The following is a 21,325-nucleotide window of genomic DNA, read 5'->3' as shown; positions in this document are numbered from 1 at the left end:
ATATTTCGGCGGGCAATAAACAATCGCACATAACAACGAAGGTGAGTGGCCCAGTTTACATAAACAGAGTTCAAAACTGGTGTAGCGAGACGAAGGGAAAAGCTGCTTCAAGTCCAAGTGAGCCTTAAAAACAGCAGCAAGCCCTCCTCCGCGACCAGAAGCTCTCGGAACATTAAAAAAGGTACAGTCAGCGGGTACTAGTTCAATGAAAGCGCTTAACTCACCAGGAGAAATCCAGGTTTCAGCCAGGAAGAGCAAATCCTGAACACGAGAAAGAAAAAAATCCTTCAATATGAAGGTATTGTTTGCCACCGACCTGGTATTTATTCGACCCAGCCTGAGAGGAACTGGGTCCAAAACTTCCGAGGCATTAGCAACCAGATCCACCGGTCGAAGATTATTCTTGTCAACTCCGCGCCAGCGCATATGTCGTAGAGGAGAGAGTTTTGCAGGACCATTTTCGAAAGACCCAACAACAGGAACCAGCCAGGAGTCCACTGGATCCAAGGCACGCAATGGCACCAAGAGTCGCGGACAAAAACGGCAGATGCAGCGGAGCTCATGGAGAAAATGAGAAATCCAGGATTTCAGCTTCACAAGACAACCTCCACGGTTACCCCGTCTCCTGCGTCGCTTCCGCAGATCCGGTGACGGTGGTAGGGAACGCCAGTACGGTGGTATTGGTTCCAGATAGGGAGGAAAAAAGCCTTGGTTGTCATATTCAGGCCGGTCAGACATCCGGATGGATAAACCTATCTCCAATAATGTCTGGCGATCATAGGAAAAAGTACAACACACGTGTAACGCAAAATTAACTAAAAACAATAAAACAAAACAAATAAAGGAGAGCGATAGACGGCGTGCCGAACACACAGGCGCCATCTTGAATGGTCTAAGTTTAAAAATTCAAAAGATTCAAATACAAAAAAACTTGTTGTATTAGTTTTAATCTTTTGACTTTATAGAATAGAATAGAATTTTATAGAATAGAATAGAATAGCTTTTTATTGTCGCTGTTACAAGAACAGTGAAAGGCAGTTTGGCATCTCTCCATGCGTGTGGAGTACACAATAGCGTAAGTATTTACACAATAACAGACAAATTTACATTTACACAAGAAAGATATGTACAAGTTATACATACACCTGCAAACATACACGCACATACATACATATATGTATATATACATATTTGCATCCGTACATACATACACACACATATTCCCACATACACGCTTACATCTATATACATACACATACATGCCATCTAACTAGCAGGTGCACTGAGAGGTGCAGTGTGATCAGTGATATTGCACATTGAGTGTGTGTGTGGGGGGGGGGCTGTTGGAACTATACTGAATAATGTTATAATAAATACAGTATAAAGAGGTAGGGGTGTTTGTTGCATAGAAGTATAAACAGAAATATGATTTATAAATAAGGTGTAATGTCCATGATTGTTGGCAGTGCAGTTATCCTCCAATCAGGGTGGAGGTAGGGCATATTTGACAGCCTGTGGGTATAAAATTCTGTTTAGTCTGTTTGTCTTTGACCTGATGGACCTGTAGCGTTTACCAGAGGGAAGGGGGGGAAAAAGTGAGGGTGTGAGGGGTCTTTGATGATGATGCTGGCTTTCTGCTGAAGTCTGCCAGTATAGATTACTCTGAGGGGGGTTAGTGAAGTGCCGATTGCCCGCTCTGCTGCCCTCACCACCCGCTGCAGTTTCCTCTTGTCCTCCTCGGTGCAGCAGTTGAACCAGAGTGTGCAGCAGTAAGTCAGAAGGCTCTCAGTGGTGGAGCGGTAGAAGTTTACTAGCAGTCTTTGGGGTAATTGGGCCTGACGTAGTTTCCTGAGGAAGTACAGCCTTTGTTGTCAGTGCACCCCAGGGTGGCTGTGGCTACAATGTAGCTTGCCATCACCAGTGTGTGAATGTGTGTGTGAATGGGTGGATGACTGGATATGTAAAGCGCTTTGGGGTCCTTAGGGACCAGTAAAGCGCTATATAAATACAGGCCATTTACCATTTACCATTTGTTGGGCTTTCCCTTCCTGGTGGGAGATGTTTGTGGACCAGGGACGAGATGTAGACTCCGAGGAACTTAAAGCTTTCTACCCTTTCTACCTCCTCCCCATCAATGTAGAGGACAGAGTGCTCAGATCGCTTTGTTCTTCTGAAGCCGATTACCATCTCCTTGGTCTTGGTTGTGTTCAGATGCAGGTTGTTGTCGTCACACCATTTCTTCAGATGCTGAACCTCCTCTCTGTAGGCTGAATCATCGTTGTTGTCGATCAGTCCTATGACAGTGGTGTCATCAGCAAATTTTATAATGGTGTTACTGGTGTGGATTGGTGAACAGTCATGGGTGAAAAGTGAGTATAAGAGGGGACTGAGGACACACCCCTGTGGGACACCCACATTCAGAATGAGGGTGGAGGAGGTGTGGCTCCCATTCTGACGTTCTGGGGTCTGTTGCTCAGGAAGTCCAGTATCCAGCTGCACAGTGAGCTGCTGAGTCCTAAGTTTAGTCCTAGTTTATTAACCAGTTTGTGGGCTTGAACTGTATTGAAGGCAGAGCTGAAGTCCACAAACAGCATTCTCACATAGGTGTTACTACAGTCCAGGTGTGTGAGGGCTGTGTGAAGAGCTGTTATTATGGCATCCTCTGTCGACTTGTTTGCCCTGTATGCAAACTGGTATGGATCGAGGTTTGCAGGGATGGCAGCTTTAATGTGGGACATGATGAGCTGTTTGAAACATTTGGCAATTATAGGTGTTAAAGCAACTGGATGATAGTCATTCAAGCAGCTCACTGTGTTCTTCTTGGGCACTGGAATGATGGTGGTTGACTTAAGGCAGGATGGTACTACAGACTGTAGTACTGAGAGGTTGAAGATGGTGGTGAAAACTAGGGCTGCACGATTAATCGTTAGAAAATCGCGATCTCGATTCATACTTATGTGCGATCTCATTTCCAAATGACAACGATTAAAAAAAAAAAAAAAAGACGACGACGATTGTACCACAGTTTGATCCGGGATGTAAACTGCATGAAAACAAGCGCTCACTCTTCCTGCTCAACAAATGACAAGGGCGGAGCCTTATACCACATGATACAGAAGCTGTGCCTGTGATGCTCAAATTGGCAGGAAAAAACAACGGAGAGCAGGGATGACGAGAAAGTGACAGGAGAAAATTCGTCCTGATCAACCACCCAAACATCAATAACGGGAACCTTATACAGCGCTTCCCTATACACGGCGAACTCCCGCAGGTACAAAGAAATTACGGAGGCTATTACTTATCACCTGACCAAAGATATGGCTCCCATCAACACTGTGCAAAACGAGGGATTTAGGAAAATGATCAACACCCTAGACAAACGCTACACAGTGCCGTCCCACAACTATTTTTCTATTGTTGCACTACCTGCTCTATACACGCAGTGTCGAGCAACGGTGGAGACGGAATTTCAAGCAGTACAACATTTTGGGGCAACGACAAAATGTGAGGCATTTATTGTTTTTATGTTTATTTATTGTTTTTATGTTCAGTCTCAACTGTTACGAAGTTGATGTGCAGTTAATAAACGCAATAAATATTTATATTGGAAAAGAAAATCGTGAGAGAATCGTGATCTCAATTCTAAGCCAAAAAATCGTGATTCTCATTTTATGCAAAATCGTGCAGCCCTAGTGAAAACCTCTGCTGGTTGGTCTGCACATGCTTTAAGCACTCTACCGGCTACACCATCAGGACCAGCTTCTTTTCTCGCGTTGACTCTGCGCAGTGTGGCTCTGACCTGGTGCTGCTCCAGCTGGATGGGGGCGTCGTCCCTCTCTGTAATGGCAGGATGGGTGATGGTGTCCCTGTTCTCTTGGTCAAAGCGGGCAAAGAAATGGTTTATGGTGTCAGGTAAGGTGATGTCTGGGGAGTTGGTTTGTGTGCAACTGTCTTTGTAGTTAGTGAGTGTCTTGATCCCCTGCCACATGTTTCTGGAGTTCTTTGTGTTAAAGTGTTCCTCGATGTGCTGTTTGTATTTGCGCTTGGCTTCTTTTATGCCTTTAACCAGAGATTGGCGTGCCTCTTTGTAGACTTGTTGGTCTCCTGATTTGAAGGCGCTGTCAAATTCTCTTAGTAGGGCTCTCACTTCACTGTTGAGCCATGGCTTCTGGTTTGGGAACTCTTTAACAGTCTTTGTTGTTGTTACGCTCTCAGTACAGAAGCTGATGTATGAGAGTACAGCAGATGTGTGGCCCTCCAAGTCTGATCCTTCTACAAATACACTCCAATTCGTGTTATGCACATTGCATCAAGCAAAGATTAAAGTATATGCAGCTGTCTTTGACTACTACACTCACTCTTTCAAATGGATGCATTAATTAATGTGCTTAAATGTATTTTCACCTGTTTAGCAGGAGTGGGGCCAGTGGAGGTTTGCCCAGTGTTGCAGTCATGTCAGTGGGAGGATCCAGGGGTTTCTCTGTGAATGTGCTCCGTGCTTGCTCAGATTGAAGTTTACTTTTTCACTGTAGAAAGAAGTTTTCTTGAGTGTACAGTGGACTCCAATGTTTTGTCACTTTTTATAGAATCAAACTCAAAGTAATGTGAGTACTTACAATCTCTAAATGCTGCATGGTCGTACTCTCTCCCACTTGATATATTATCCGTTGTTGATCTGCACATGTCTGTTACCATGGACGTCACACTTGTACGTCACTGTCATGAGACACTCTCAAAAACAAACACGGTTTAGTAACGCAGTAACGCAGCGTGCTTATGGGAAAGTAACAGTAATCTAATTACTTTTTTGTAATAGCGATCCCTTACATTACTCGTTACTTGAAAAAAGTAATCGGATTACTTGTAACACGTTACTGCCTATCTCTGCACCTAAGTATGTCATTGTTTTAATCCAAAGTTATTCATACAAGGTTATGCATTTGTGCCTAAGAGATGCTCCAGCTCCTCATATAAGTGAGGTAATACAGGTGGATGTCAGTAATGTGGGTGCTGGAGCTGCTCTTCTAGCTAGCAACACCCTTCGTGTTTTCATTAACTAACATGCACAAAATAAAACATGGTATTTATTGTTTTAAAATTGATTTCATAAAAGTATTTGAGTTCATTTGGCGTAAAGGACTTCATTAATTCTTTAGTGTAGTAAAATTTATAAGAGAACATTGTTGAGCTGTTAAAATTGGAGACAATCCAACTGAATGTTTCACCCAGATTTATGAAGTTCGTCACGATTGAAATGAGCTGTTTAGGGTCCATGGTCACATGTTCCAGCGCTTTAACCATGAGTGAGCGCATGTCATAAATAAATGTATCATAATAAATATCTAATAATATCATAACAGCAGCAGATATTCAGTATATCAGTACAGACTTCAATCTTTCATGGGTTCAGTGCTGTTAACTGTTTTTGAACAGACTTTATTTTCTGCATTTGTTAACAAGTATTAACAAACTGTATTAACATTTATGTATTAACACATCTGTATGTGTGTAAAGCATGCCCCCCACAGCCCCTTAGTGAGACAGAACAAACAAAAATCCTTTTCCCGTAAAGGCAAATCAAACAAGGCAAATAGAATGACATGGGGTAATACTGCTGGGTCCAGAGGGTCAGAGAAAATGACTCATTCTCAGCAATGTTAGTTTAAAAACCAGACCAGATATCCATCCACACTCAGCAGTGTGACTGTCACTGCAGTTATTCCAGTGGACTGAAGTTTGATCTGTGTTGTTTACCAAAGTGCAACAAAAGCTGTTTAACATGATTCATTTTGAATTCTTACAGAAACATTGTGATTTTTGTCTTTCAAGTGTGTACAGCAGTCTGTGACATCACTGATGAATCCACCAGTTCTTTTTGAGCCTGTTATCACTACACAAACGTTTGTTTAGTCTTTCCTGAAAAATAAGGTCAAAAACATGGCACAGTCAGACATCCCACACTGGGTAAAGGGAGTTACACCTACTGTAGCTCCCAGTGATTTTAGAAAATCTCAGTAGTTACAGACTACAGCGGTGTATCCCAGCACTGATGTTAAGTCAAACATGGGGACATTCAGAACAGAAATAACTTTTTGGAACAGCTGCATTAAACTTGGAGCAGATTTAGAAACATCAGCTCGGAGCACTGTATGTTACTGTAATGTTTTACACTGAACGACAAACTTTACTGTTGTCTATAGTTTAGTGTTCAGTGCTGAAAGCAGGATTGGGATTTTGTAAATGTGTAAGTTATTGACTTTGTGGAGATCAGAGTACATGAGTGCGTTTCAAACACGTGGCTGTTACAGTGTATGTGGGTGGGGACGATCAGCCGATATTTAGCAGGAGGTGACACTGAGGATTATCACAACCAGTCATGGATCGTCTCTGGATCCTGAGCTGCACTCTGTGTGTCCTCCTGAGCTGGATGCATGTGGATCAAGCGGTGGCTGAACCGTGAGTTTGTCTTCAGCGTGTTTTTGTCTGTGAGTTGTTCACTGCAGTAACTGCTGTATGTGTGATGCTGTATGCAGCCAGTACCTGGTGGCCATTCCTGCAGTTATTGAAGCTGGAGCTGAGGCCAAATTCTGTGCAACTCTCCGACAGCCCAGTGGGACTCTGGTCATGACTGTCACTTTGAAGTCCCGAGAGAAGAACACGACCTTATTCACACATACGTCAAATGAAGCATTTCAAACCTGTGTTCAGTTTAAGGTCCGCAACCAGCACTTTCACACACAAAGTGTGTTTGTTAGTTGTTATTGTAAGCATTATTGGCTTTAACGACTATCTACAATATCCCACTGTTTCAGGCACCTTTGGTACAAAAGGAGGTGCAAATTTTTGAGGTGGAGGTACGAGGAGATGCATTTTACTCCAAACAAGTCACAAAAGTGATGATCCAAGCGTATGATCCCTTTACATTCATCCAAACAGACAAACCCATCTACCTCCCTGGACAAAAAGGTAACAATGTGTTGTTAAGTTATATATAACATGTAGTTCATCCCCTATCAAATCATCACGAGCCAGCTGCTCCACCATCTCCAATTTGTATAAAAAGTTTTATGGTCCAAAATTTGGACACACATACAGTGATTGATGTGAAAGTTGTGCTTCATTTAGCAAACGCTTTTCCAGATATATAATACGGTCCATCGACCGAGATGTTTGTTCGCGCTTTGAAATCTGAGTCCATAGTTATGAATATAACTATTTTAAAAATTCACAGTAATACAAAATAAAACATGCAGAATTCTTAGAGTGCACGACTCCCCCCAAAGGACAAAGGCCAAATTATATTACTCAGACATGATTTATTTTCTGTACCATCTGTCCCTGATTACAGTCAAATTCATTTTATGTGAAAGTTTAATGGTTTTATCTTTAATAGTTTTATTGTTCACAACTAAATTATGTTCAAACATGGAATTCAAAGCATCAAAAATGAGGGAAGGATATGGAGGGCCACGGGTGCCAAAATATATGAAACACACACACACACACACACACACACACATATATATATATATATGTATATGTATATATATATATATATACATATACATATATATGTATATATATGTATATGTATATATATACACACACACAATACACATTAATTAAATAGCAGTGATTTCATTTAAAAAATGTAATAAATTATTTGAATTATCTGAAAAAGTTTCTGTTCATCTGGTTGTTTTCAGTGGGGAAACCCTGAACCAGTGACTTTGTTTTGTTCCAGCCATGGTACAATACCAGAGCTCTACTTTGCACTTCTTCCATGTAGCGAACGGCACATTGTTCCTTCAGTGGTGCTGGTTTCAGTCATTATGCAAATGTACTGTTTATAAGATTGGGGAAAGCTGAGACTGAAGAAGTCACCTGGATCAGTGACGCAACATTTATCCACTGAAAACGTCCAGATGAACAGAATCAACTTTTGGAGATTTACTTACCTGGATCATAGAGCATGCACCAACACATATTTAGGTTTTTATTTCTGATTTCCAGTTTCCTACACATATTTAATGACCTTGTTATATATTCAATTCCTTTTTTCTCATTTTGATTATTTACAAGGATATTTAATTATTTCACTGTCCAATTATTGGTTTTCAATTTAATTAATTATTTTGTGATTCCTCTTCTTCAGTGTTCATTAATCAGTTTTATCTGTCACCCATCAAACTCAGGGACGGAGACAATTTACACAAAGTCCAAAGTATTGCTTTGGCCTGGTGTTTGTTTATTTAGTGCCCTGCTTAATGCACACAGCCATTTGGACCTGATGGAGCTACACCATAAGCAGTATTTTGAAATACTTGCCGTGTCACCAAATATGATTTTATTATTTTTATGTAGTGCATCCTTCAAGCATTTGGTCGGTCTGTCCACATAACCACCAATTCATATCAGTCCATTATCTGAGATCTGCATTGACTTGCTGTGTAGGGTAAAAATCAGATGTTGTGTTTGTTGATAAGCTGCAGTGACAGATCACGATGCACTGCAGCACAGCAACCATGAAATATTTAATTAAAAATTGAAAAACAACATACATAATTAATAATAAAATTGTTTAGATATTTAATTAATTATTTCAATTTTAATTAGTTGTGTAATTATGGGTTTATTTTGTTAATTTTAGCAATCATGGCCCAACCCTAATGCACCTTTATTTTAAAGTATAAAGAAAGAAACAGAGAGATGATCTCTTTAAAAAATTTTCTCACAGTGAATTTCAGAGTCGTTGCCATGGATAATAAGATGCGACCGGCCAATCAGCTGGTGAGTTTTTGAACAGTGTTACTAATGATGCTGTTTAGAATTGGCATGCAGTGATTTACACAACAACGTCTTAACTCCACCTGTCTTTGGTTCTTTCTTTCAGTATGATGTCATTGAACTTCAGGTAAGAGAATATCTCCAGAAAAGGTTTTTACTTCTGCTGTAAATCCATCAGCACAATGCTGAACACATGGAGTCAGACTTGATTGTTCCCTGCTTATATACACACTACTTCTGCAGTATTACTCCAAGTCACTGACAGTTTAAAAACTGAACAAATTGGGTTGCATATTACTTTAAAATATTATTAAGTAAAAGTGAAAAGTAGTGGCCAAAAAAATACACCAGAGAGATTGCTGTCAGTGCTCATAGGGTCAGGTGCAGCTGCCATTCCAGCCAGTCCAGAATTCCAGATTACCAGTCAAGCCCTGTTGTCACCACAACTTTGCACTGCCAGTAAAGTTAGGAAGCTAGCTCCCTGTGACTCATAGCTGACAATGGCATTACCGCCTTATTATTCCTTTAATTGGTATTATAGAAAATGAACAAATAAACAAATGTTCAAAAGAGTTATTGTGTTTTTACCCCTGCCTTTTCATTGGCATTGTTGTCATTTTAGAGGCAGGGGAAACTATATATATATATATATATATATATACATATATAAAATTCCACGGGGACCACCGTTACCTTCACCCTCCACATCTTCTCGAGCTCTTCTCTGAGCCCTTGGTATTTCTCCAGCTTCTCGTGTTCCTTCTTCCTGATATTGCTGTCATTGGGAACCACTACATCGATCACTACGGCCGTCTTCTTCTGTTTGTCTACCACCACTATGTCCGGTTGGTTAGCCACCACCATTTTGTCCGTCTGTATCTGGAAGTCCCACAGGATCTTCCCCCGGTCATTCTCCACCACCCTTGGGGGCATCTCCCATTTTGACCTCGGAACTTCCAGGTTATACTCGGCACAGATGTTCCTGTACACTATCATATACAGAATAGCGGCTAAGCGGCTAAGATGAACAGGCACATGGGTCAATACATGAGCGGGCCACAGAAAGGTGGGCAAGAATACCAGAGGCTTTTTGTCTCCACAGGCATTTTTGCCCATTCATCTTTAGCAATGAGCTCCAAATCTTTCAGGTTGGAGGGTCTTCTTGCCATCACCCTGATCTTTAGCTCCCTCCACAGATTCTCAATTGGATTCAAGTCAGGACTCTGGCTAGGCCACTGCAAAACGTTAATGTTGTTGTCTGCCAACCATTTCTTCACCACGTTTGCTGCATGTTTTGGGTCATTGTCGTGCTAAAATGTCCACTGGTTCCCAAGGCCAAGTTTTTCTGCAGACTGCCTGATGTTGTTGTTGAGAATCTTCATGTATTGCTCTTTTTCATGGTGCTGTTTACTGTGATTAGGTTTCCTGGTCCATTGGCTGAAAAACACCCCCAAAGCATTAGGTTCCCACCACCATGTTTGACAGTGGGGATGGTGTTCTTTGGGTTGAAGGCTTCTCCTTTTTTATGACAAATGATGGCAACATCATTGTGACCAAATAATTCAATTTTTGTTTCATCTGACCATAACACTGAAGACCAGAAACCTTCTTCTTTGTCCAGATGAGCATTTGCAAAGGCCAAACGAGCTTTTGCGTGCCTTGGTCTGCATCCGTGGAACCCAGCAGTGTGCAGTGTCCGTTGGACTGTCCAGAATGGCCTTGGTGGTGATCCTTGGATTCTTTTTCACCTCTCTCACTATCCTCCTGGCCAGCACAGGTTTCACTTTTGGCTTCCGACAACGTCCTCTGAGATTTTCCACAGTGCGGAACATCTTGTATTTTTTAATAATACTTTGCACTGTAGCTACTGGAACTTGAAAACATTTGGATATGGCCTTGTAGCCCTTTCCTCACTTGTGAGCAGCCACAATGTGCAGCTGCAGGTCCTCACTGAGTTCCTTTGTCTTAGCCATGACTGTCCACAAAGCACCTGCAGAGAGCTGCTGTTTTTCACCTGTTGAGTTGATTAAAACAGCTATTCCCAATTAATCAGGGTAATTAGGATGCTTTAGAACAGCTTTGACTATTTGGAATTGATGGAACTTTGGATTTTCCCAGAGACTGTGACAGTTTGTAAAGGGTATGAATAATTCTGGACATGATACTTTTTGCTCAAATGTAAATAAAAGCTGAGAAATATTTTTTTTCCACAATGATGCGTGCTGTACATCATCTTATTGTCTTTTGGGAGACGCCTGTGTCATTTCCAGTCAAAAAATAACTTGCTAGTTGAATAAAAGTAACTTGAAGTCAAAATTTGCCAGGGGTATGAATAATTATGGGCTTGACTGTATATATATATATATTATATATATATATTATATATGTATATTATATATATATATATATATTATATATGTATATATATATATATTAGTGACAGCTAATACACACTACTATGTGTATTAGCTGTCACTGTCATTTGATTTAACAGGATCCTCACAGTAACAGGATTGGACAGTGGCTAAATGAAACATCCAATAGCAGAATACTGCAGCTTTCTTACTCCTTGGACACTGAGGCCCGTGAGGGACCGTACCAGATCATTGTGTCAGTGGGTGAGAGGAAAATATCTCACAACTTCAAAGTGGAGAAATATGGTAAGTCAGTCTTATTTATTTTTAAATTCTTTGTTGTAATGGAGTGAAAATGCTGACATTCATATTTTTCCCCAGTTTTACCCAAATTTGATGTGACAGTAAATATATCTGAAGAAGTGAGTATTGGGCAGGAAGACATTGAAGCTAAAGTGTGTGCAAAGTAAGGCAAAGTTCTTTCAGGACAAATTATGTGTTGTTGAAAATCTGGAGTTTGGAGAGCAAATGACTCATAATGTTTACTTATTTTTATTTAAACAGGTACACGTATGGACAGCCTGTACCAGGACGTGTTACAGTCAATGTGTGCCGACCTATTAATAGGTATAGCAGTTTTGGTATATCGATGTACGATTACGATCTTTTGGCCCTATTGCAGATGGGTGGCTCCTGCCACACAGAGACAAAGCAGGTACAGTTATGGCTTCATTTCTCTTTTTTCTCTGATTCTTTGGGTACATTCAGGCCACTACATTAGCATTACAGCACATGGGTTGCCTGCTCTACCCAGTTAAACTGGTGCCATGTGTTCTCTTCACTTTTTTTCCTACAGTTTCATTGTCTCATATGCAGTGTTGGGAAGGTTACTTTTAAAATGTATTCCACTACAGAATACTGAATACATGCCCCAAAATGTATTCTGTAACGTATTCCGTTACGTTACTCAATGAGAGTAACATATTCTGAATACTTTGGATTACTTAATATATTATCGTGCTGTTTACAACTACGTGAATGTCCTATTGCTGTGATTTATTACTGTTACTGAAGGTCCGCGGCTCCGAACAGTAGTAAAGGGACCTCTGGCTAATACGGTGGGTTCCGTGTCGGGCTGGTAGCTGAAAACTAGCTTTACTTTGTTGTCTGGGTCAACTTTGCTTGCCAGAGACAGAGAGAGGCGTTGAAAGGCTGCTCCAACGGAACTTATTTTTTCCGGAGGAAAACACGAACACAGTGTACAGTCGAGTCTTAATAGCTTACTTACAAATGGGCTCGTCAGGCACTCTTCTTGGCTGCAGTGGTTATTATTATATTTACATGCTTCCAGCTCCCGTTTTTGCTCCGTGACAGCTCGGACTTTTCCTTTCTCTCCCTCCCTCGCTCACAGACACATAACGTGTATGGCAGTCCATTCTCGCTGCAGCACGGACTACACTGCCCATCAGGCTACACTCTTTAGAGCTATACCTGTAGCATTCTGCCTATTAGCTTAGCACAACAACAACAACAAAAAGGCGCTCTCTCACCCAGGAAACACGCAGAGAGAGAGCGTCACCCTGTAACCATGGCAACCGTAACGCTGCCGCCTGGAACAACAGGACATAGCTGTCAAACAAACCCAAACAGTCCTGACCCGCGACAATATGAAACAGGAAAGTACCGCCGTGTAATCCATTTATTTCAACAAAGTAACTGTATTCTGAATACCACCTTTTTAAACGGTAACTGTAACGGAATACAGTTACTCATATTTTGTATTCTAAATACGTAACGGCGGTACATGTATTCCGTTACTCCCCAACACTGCTCATATGTCACATACTGAGTTATGTGCCTTCATTGAGCCGTGAGCTAAGGCAAGTGGTGTGTTTCATTATGTCTGACACACAAGAGAATACAATTTCAGACTGTTACACTGACACAAGCAGAATGAATAGCTACAGGGTTTACTGCAAACACAAATAGAAATACAGCCTGAAGTCTCTCAGGCAAGCTTTCATGAGTTCAAACCCCACTGTTAGATTCAAAGAAGGACATAGGAATAAAGGATGCACTTTTGCAACAGGCTGCTCAACAATGTGATACAAGTTCAAACTGGTTCTTTGCTAAGTTGTCTGTTATGTGTAGAAACAATAATCCCATGAGGCAGGTGTCCTTGTTGTGCTTGGATGGTTCATAGGTCAACATAAAGTGCCTGATCCAAATAAAGGAATGAAAAAACACTTTTCTCTAGAAATGATCAGGTATGGGGACTGAACTGGAAATGAATGTGAAAGCAGCCAAAGTCTAAACAAAAACTGCTCAAGCAGGAAGAAATTAACAAAGTTTGGCTAGTTGGAAGCCAACAAAAAAAAAAGGTGGTTGGGTGAATAAGTTTTCACAGTACTGTATAACATATATATGGTAGCACTGAAATTTTGAGGATGTAAATGAGATACTGCTGGGAAATTTAAACGATACAGTGGTTTTGTAAGGTGATACCATCATACTGCTATACAGGCCCACTTCGACAGGATGTTTGGGATGTTGTGGAGGATACAGCGTCTGTGTTTTCTAAAAAGAATTTCAGATTTTGAATCATCTGAGCACAGAGCAGTTTTTGTCGTTTTAAATGAGCTTTTGCCCAGAAAAGAATGCAGCGTTTCCACTTCGTATTCACATTTGACTTCTTTGCTCAATGGAGCTGTAACCTGCGTTTGTGGGTGGCACGGTGAACTTTGTGCGCAGATATTGATTTGTGGAAGTGTTCCTGAGGCCATGCAGTGATCTGAGTGGCAGAATGACGACAGTTTTTCATGCATTGCTGCCTGAGGGCCTGGAGACTGCAGCCATCTGATAGTGGATTTCAGTCTTATCCTTTGCTCGTTTTGATGACATTATGCGCTGCAGATGATGAGATATTCCCCGTCTTGATCATTTTACATGAATGAAATTATTCTGTTATTGTTCTACAATTTGTAGACACAGTCCATTGCAGATTTGTAAACCTCCGCCCATCTGTATTTCTGAGAAACTCTGTCTCTCTATGAACAGAGGCCTGTTGCCAGGTAACATAATCAGTTGCAAAATGTTCCTTCAGCTGTTTTTGTCTAGTACAACTGACCGCTCCAGACTTTTGTCCCCCCACCCTACATTTTTGAACCATATTGCTTTCGTCAAATTCAAAATGAGCTCAAGTTTTTCATGACTCTGTAAAATATCATAGTTTGAACATTTAATATATTTTATAGATTCGATTGTGAATGAGATTTGATTATAATTTTGGTTTATTCTAGTAAGATTGTATCGCACACAGCAGTCATTTTCTTTCTTTATTGTTCTTTCCAGGCAGACAAGACTGGCTGTGCAACGTTTTCCTTCAACATGTCAATTTTTACTAAAATGGAGCAAAAGCTTCAAGATGTTCTGGATATCAGGGCCAAAGTGGAAGAAGAGGGAACAGGCAAGGTTTTTTATTTCTTTAAAATGACACATCATTATTTGTATTATTTAACCCAAAAGGCATTCACAGGATTGTAACATGAAAGTTTTTACATTCAGGTATTTCACACCCTCAAGAGAAGAGAGTCACGATATCTTATGTCCTTGGAAAAGTGTCTTTCATTAACATGCCCAAGGTTTGGGAACGGGGATCTAATGTGGAAGGAAAAGTAAGCCTAAAATGTTGTTTTCAGCTCAGTTTGTCATACAAAGCACATTTATGTTATTTGTATTTTCCCTTGACAGAGCATTGTGTGTTTCAACAGGTCAGAGCAGTGTACCACAATAATACACCAGTTTGTGACGCACCGGTCTACCTGTTCACGGGACAACTGTGGCAACCACGCTCACTACAAAATCTGACAACTGACAGCAACGGTGTGGCCTCATTTTCTTTCAGCACTGATAACTTTGACCAGGATATCCAACTCCATGTGAGCTGACACACTGAAACAATGTGTAATTTAATGCAGCCATCACAGCAGCCTGAAGCCACAATTGGTTTCTGATAGGCTGCAAATGTCCAAATACCTCCCACAGTAATAAGCTGCAATCCTGAAACAGTTTATGACTCATCTTCCTCCACCTTTGCCTTGTTTATAAAGACTGCCTCATTGACCAATGTTATTTCTAGATCAGTTTTAAAATTTTTGTTTCTTATCCCAAATTAGGCAAGCCTGACACCAACACTGGGCTACCCAGGATATAGAACTGCATACTATGACAGGGGATTTCACACATTATCCATGTCCCAGCCGTCTTCTCCTGATATTAAAACAATCAGCTCTCTAGAGGTACAGACGAACGATAAACCAGTTCCCTGTGACGCAGAAGAAGACATATCAGTAAACTACACTATAGTGGGAGAGTCTCCAGGGTCTGTGGATGTCATTTATCTGGTGAGTTATCTCTGGGTTTACTACAAAGTTGAACATGACCAGACTTTTGTGTGTTTGCTAAAAACCTACTGTTGTAAAACCCATCATGACTGAAGAAGACACTCTCAGTCCATCATGGAAATCCAGTAGCCTCGATCTATTTCAGCCTAAAAACCTGGTCCAGCCCAAAATATATGCTGTATCAAAAAGGAAAGTTTGAAGCCTAATCTTAAAAGTAGAGATAGTGTCTGTCTCCTGAATCACAGAATTCATGTGTAGTTCCTCTGTTCTGTCCATCATCATTTTCTTTCAGCTTAGAAATTAGCCTCAGTGTTTAGTCCTTTGTTCATGATATCCTAAGTTAAGTATTTATATTCTTAGGCCTTCGTAGTTTTAGTCATCTGGGTTCTGCTCTCAGTTAAATATGCTTTCCCTGTGTTTCCCCTGCACTTTTCAAGTCTCGTCTTTTAGTGACTCCATGTTTAGTTATTTTCTGTTTTATTTTCTAATCCTTTGTTTTGTGCATCTTGTCTTGTTTTCTCCATTGAGTTATTATCTATTTTTGTGATTTATATCGTTATCGGACGATAGATGTCTTATATCGGGATATGAGATTTTGGTCATATCGCACAGCCCTAAACCATACCACGTGCACCTTTCTACAAAACATTGTGAGCAGTTGCAGTCCATATTCTTTCTCCTTATTCACAAGCTAGCTTGTTTTTCTGGCTTGAGTCTTCAGTCTCTGGTGGCATGTGTATGGGCTCAAATTGTGGTCATAAATATTTTGTAGTTGTAAATCAGGATGTGTAAATAGAATTTATGTGTGCATAAAAAAGGATTTGTGTGTGGACTTAGCCAAAAAATACGTGAGAAACTCTGCACTCAAGTTTCAAGTTACAAGTACAAATTTTGACCCTATTTTTCTTCCTTTCATCTGATTGGCCAATGTCCTGTCATATAGTTAGGGCTGGACCAGGTGACCCTGAATCCTCCCTTAGTTATGCTGCAATAGACGTAGGCTGCCGGGGATTCCCATGATGCATTGAGTTTTTCCTTTCCAGTCACCTTTCTCACTCACTATGTGTTAATAGACCTCTCTGCATCGAATCATATCTGTTATTAATCTTATTGTAGGGTCTACCTTACAATATAAAGCACCTTGAGGTGACAGTTTTTTAAATTTTGCGCTGTATAAATAAATTGAATTGAATTATTTCGATTGATTCTCACTGAAGGCATCAAAACTATGAATGAACATATATTTAATCATTTGGTGAACAATGCCGAGCACTTGTTGGCCTTGTTTGTGGTCCATCTCATCCCAAACCATCTCCTTTGAGTTTAAGTCAGGTGACTGTGGAGGCCAGGCCATCAGGTGCAGCACTCCATCACTCTCCTTCTTGGTCAAACAGCACTCACACAGCCTGGAGGTGTGTTTGGGGTCGTTGTCCTGTTGGAAAATAAATGATGCAATGGCATGTGGCTGCAGGATGCTGTGGTAGCCATGCTTGGTCAGTGTGCCTTCCATTTTGAATAAATCCCCAACAGTGCCCCCCCCCACACACACACACAATCACACCTCCTCCTCCATGCTTCACAGTGGGAACCATGCATGTAGAGACCATCCATTCACCTTTTCTCTGTCGAACAAAGACACGTCAGGTGGAACCAAAGATCTCAAATTTGGACTCATCAGACCAAAGCACAGATTTCCACTGGTCTAATGTCCATTCTTGTGTTTCTTGGCTGAATCGTAGCATAAACGAATCACTCACTCACTCACCCCCTCCCTCCTGGGTCACAGCTTCTTCTTCTTCTTGGTTGGCAACCAATGTTAAGGCGCATTACCGCCCCCTGGCTAACAGCTCAGTGGACATTTAGATGCGAAAATATATATTTGACACGTGAGGAAAATACTAATAAAATAAAATTAAAATAAATAAAATAAATGTTCCCTTTAGAAATCTTTTTTTTGCTCTTTTTTGCTCTATAAAATAGTTGTTTTTCTTTTTCAGTCACTCATCTTAGCAGTAGGATTTACATGAAAAGAGAAACAAATTAAGTTGGCAGGACGGCATAAGCCACAGTGAAAATGTAAAATTTTTGCACTCTCTGGTCAACTGACTCAGTGACTCAAATGACTCAAAACCCCCGATTCACTTTGGTGAGTGACTCATTCAAACTCGATTCAGTAAAAAGAATCAAATTTACCATCACTATCTGCTACTGGAACTCTGTGTGGCATTTATCTGGACTCTAATCTGAGCTGCTGTTAACTTGTGATTTCTGAGGCTGGTGACTTGTATGAATTTATCCTCAGCAGCAGAGGGGACTCTTGGTCTTCCTTTCCTGGGGCGTCCGCATGTGATCCAGTTTCATTGTAGCCCTTGATGGTTTTTGTGACTGCGCCTGGGGACACATTCAAATATGAATTCTAACAGTTGTCAAACAGGGCTGTCAGCTGTGTACCAACCTGACTGCTGCACAACACAACTGATGGTCCCAACCCCATTAAGAAGGCAGGAGGTTCCACCAATTGACACTGAAAGGGCTCACCTGTGAGGTGAAACCATGTCAGGTGACTACATCATGAAGCTCACTGAGAGAAGGCCGAGGGTTTGCAGCACTGTCAACGAAGCAAAGGGCGACTACTCTGAGGACTCTAAAACATAAAACATATTTAGAGTTATTTATAGATGTTTCTTTGCTTCAGTGTGCGTCTACATTGTAGAAAGTATTAAAATAAAAATTTTAAAAAACACTGAATGAGAAGGTGTGTCAAAACTTTTCACTGGTAGTGTATGTCCACCAGTGTTGGTCAAGTTACTTGAAACAAGTAATCAGTAACTAATTACTGATTGCTTCCCCCCAAAAGTAATCGCGTTACTTTACTGATTACTTATTTTCAAAAGTAATTAATTACTTAGTTACTTAATTACTTTTTAAAAACACGATTTACAACGTGAATAGGTAATAAATTAGCCCAATTCTACTTTTTCTGCATAATTCATCATACAAAATGTAATCAAATGGAAAAGTCTCTTTTTACACTTGTTTTATTAGTTTCAATCTTTTAACTTTATGCATCAAGCAAAAATTTAATTATATGCAACATTCTCTGACTGGAAGAAATTTGTTTAACATTTAAACCTATTTTCTGCACATTCCTGCACATAAAATAAAATATTTTTTTGTGTTTACACTCACTCTTTCAAATAGATGCAAGTAAAACACAGCAGAAAATAAATAAAATCAAAGACTAGTTGCTCTATTTTCACCTGTAAAGCAGGACTGGGGTAGGCGGAGGTTTACCCTGGTGCAGGTGTGCTGCAGCGGTCAGTGGAAGAATCCGTGAGTTTCTCTGTGAGTTTCCCATTACGTGGTAGCGCACTCGGTGCTTGCTTGGAAGTTTAGGGGGTTTTTTTCGCTGTAAAGAGAAGTTTTCTTCCCACGCACAACGGACACTAATGTTTTTGTCACTTTTTACGGAGTCAAACTCAAAATAAGGTCAGTACTTCCACGCTTTAAACGCTGCACGCTCATACTCTCTCCCGCACTTGATATGTTATCCATTGTTGATCTGCACACAGCTGTTGTCACGAACGTCGCACTCGCTTACGTCACTGTCATGAGACTTTCTCGCAAAAAATCACGGTTTTAGTAACGCAGTAACGCAGCGTGCTTACGGGAAAGTAACGGTAATCTAATTACCTTTTTTGCAGTAGTAATCAATAGTAATCCCTTACTTTACTCGTTACTTGAAAAAAGTAATCGGATTACAGTAACGCGTTACTTGTAATGCATTACTGCCTGTCTCTGATTACCACAGCAGTGCTAGTTCATTCTTGTTTTTAAATGATGTCTGTCTTCCAGGTGTTGTCCAGAGGAGCTGTCACCATGCAAGGACAAAAACAGGTTGAAGTGCAAGACAGATCGGGTAAAATTTCCATATTTCCACAAATGTCACAGCCAAGCATTGACGTTGGTCTGTTTTGTTGATCTGTGGATGTATGTTTGGACCTGTGTTTCAGTGACTGAGGGCCAGGTGTCCTTTAAAGTCAGAGTGTCTCCTGAGATGGCTCCAGAGTTCCAGGTTGTGGCTTATGCCGTCCTGCCAAGTGAGGCTGTAATTGCCCACAGTGCTGACTTCTCTACTGACAAATGCTTCAGCAACAAGGTGAGTGTAATTCTAGGGGTGTGCTGTGTGTTTGGTGTCTGCAGTCATGCTCTGGTGTTCAAATTGTTGCACAGCTCTTTCTACTCTACCTGAGGACTCAAAGTGCTTCTTTATACGACCTCATGACCCGCTCACTCCCATTTATGCAAGCACCTTTTTCAATGATGATGCAAGTCCTGCCTATCTAACCCTGACACAGTGTTCATACAGTGTCCAACGTGGGCTACAGCCATCCCATGGGACTCATGATTTGTCACTCACCACAGTGAAGCAGCACATTTAGCCAGCAGTGAGTGGGGAGTCATCACAGTCACTAAACATCTACGGGTGTTTTGTGTGTGTCAGGTGTCAGTGGAGTTTTCACCGTCTTCAGCCGTCCCAGGTGAAGAGACCAACATGCAGGTGACGGCCCTGCCACGTTCTCTGTGTGGTGTGAGCGCCATCGACAAGAGCGTTCTCATCAAGGAGCCTGGGAAGACTCTGGATGCAGATAAGGTAACTGCTGATATTAACACCAGTGAGGTGGACACATCCCTTATTTACAGAGCCCGTAGTGTCACAAGTTACCAACAGCTCACGCCTTCGCTCTGGTACTGATAAGTACTCTTTGGGCAGGCGTACATTCAACTGTTTTAAACAGTCAAATGCTGAGTTTGTCTTAAAGCAAACTGGTATAAAAAATACAAGGTTACATATGCATGTGTCTGTGATGGCAGTCTTTCTAGCGAGTAAGTAAGTACCATGCTTGTTGCTCATGTCGTTGCAGACAACAATATTTTAATCTTGTAAAAATTAATTCCTTTTGGCCATATTAGTATTTCAGCATGGAGATAAATCCAGGATATTGACTTTTTTTTTTTAGCAAATAATTCAACGATTTGTATGTGTATCACCTGCCAGTCAGTGTCTTCTTTACTTGAGAAGACTTTAACTTTACATCAAAACTGCTCAAATACATGAGTATTTGTTGATGTTAAACATACAGCAAAGCCTGGAAAAAGTGAGACTTAGTGAGGTAAAGGAGCTACAGAGACAGCTTCAAATGGAGAACACTTACTGTAGCCATATAGGTCAGTAAGAACGAACAGTTTATAGAGAAATTGTACAACTTCTGTAAGTTTTTTTTTTAAACAGATCCCTCAGCTACAACGCCTCATATCTGTGGAGGCTTACTGCTAACTTGATCATTTTTATTTATTTATTTTTAAGAATCCTTCTTAGGTAAACTAGCAGTTCATTTGAACCTAATCGGTTCTAGTATTTACACCAGTATTTCATTTAAGAGTTTAACAAATATGTGGACCAAATGGGACCATGATCATGATAGATCAGTCAAAACTTCACAGGACTAAAAAGGTTTGGAGGTTTTGCTGAAAAGTACTTTTCTTTTCAGATATTTGACTTGTTCCCACTCAAGAAATCCTCAGATATTCCATATGAGGTTGATGATGCTACAGAATGCCTTAATGTGAGACCAAAAAGATATGTTTTGCCGTACCCCAGTCAAGAGCAAAATGATGCTTATGCAGTTTTCCAGGTAAAATACATGTATACCTGTGAGTCAGTCAAACATAATGTAAATGCAAAAGTTTTTGTTGTTGCACCAGTTTTTACTGATCTTT

The 21,325-nt window shown here is 40.7% G+C and overlaps 1 protein-coding gene and 1 long non-coding RNA gene across 2 annotated transcripts in view; one reads left to right on the top strand and one right to left on the bottom strand.

Moving 5' to 3' along the window:
• Window positions 1–344: 344 nt before the first annotated feature.
• On the bottom strand, window positions 345–4,830 carry LOC112845478 (uncharacterized). Its single transcript, XR_003218302.1, has 3 exons — window positions 4,617–4,830; window positions 4,405–4,526; window positions 345–768 (listed from the first exon to the last, which is right to left on the bottom strand). It is a non-coding gene; the product is annotated as an uncharacterized LOC112845478 (long non-coding RNA).
• A 1,464-nt stretch (window positions 4,831–6,294) lies between these two features.
• Window positions 6,295–21,325, top strand: part of LOC102080123 (alpha-2-macroglobulin) — a 34,405-nt gene continuing 19,374 nt past the window's right edge. Inside the window, exons 1-16 of the mRNA XM_019357222.2 lie at window positions 6,295–6,456; window positions 6,534–6,714; window positions 6,813–6,966; window positions 8,738–8,790; window positions 8,894–8,914; window positions 11,282–11,447; window positions 11,523–11,607; window positions 11,706–11,856; window positions 14,493–14,607; window positions 14,706–14,815; window positions 14,912–15,079; window positions 15,317–15,544; window positions 19,400–19,463; window positions 19,558–19,703; window positions 20,049–20,198; window positions 21,097–21,240. Of these exons, the coding sequence (XP_019212767.1) occupies window positions 6,377–6,456; window positions 6,534–6,714; window positions 6,813–6,966; window positions 8,738–8,790; window positions 8,894–8,914; window positions 11,282–11,447; window positions 11,523–11,607; window positions 11,706–11,856; window positions 14,493–14,607; window positions 14,706–14,815; window positions 14,912–15,079; window positions 15,317–15,544; window positions 19,400–19,463; window positions 19,558–19,703; window positions 20,049–20,198; window positions 21,097–21,240 (2,016 nt within the window). The 5' untranslated portion in view covers window positions 6,295–6,376. The remainder of the gene's footprint in view (window positions 6,457–6,533; window positions 6,715–6,812; window positions 6,967–8,737; window positions 8,791–8,893; window positions 8,915–11,281; window positions 11,448–11,522; window positions 11,608–11,705; window positions 11,857–14,492; window positions 14,608–14,705; window positions 14,816–14,911; window positions 15,080–15,316; window positions 15,545–19,399; window positions 19,464–19,557; window positions 19,704–20,048; window positions 20,199–21,096; window positions 21,241–21,325) is intronic.

This window comes from Oreochromis niloticus, unplaced genomic scaffold (genome assembly GCF_001858045.2).
Source record: "Oreochromis niloticus isolate F11D_XX unplaced genomic scaffold, O_niloticus_UMD_NMBU tig00007510_pilon, whole genome shotgun sequence".
NCBI classification, from domain to species: Eukaryota; Metazoa; Chordata; class Actinopteri; order Cichliformes; family Cichlidae; genus Oreochromis; species Oreochromis niloticus.
This window is presented reverse-complemented; position numbering and strand designations above follow the sequence as displayed.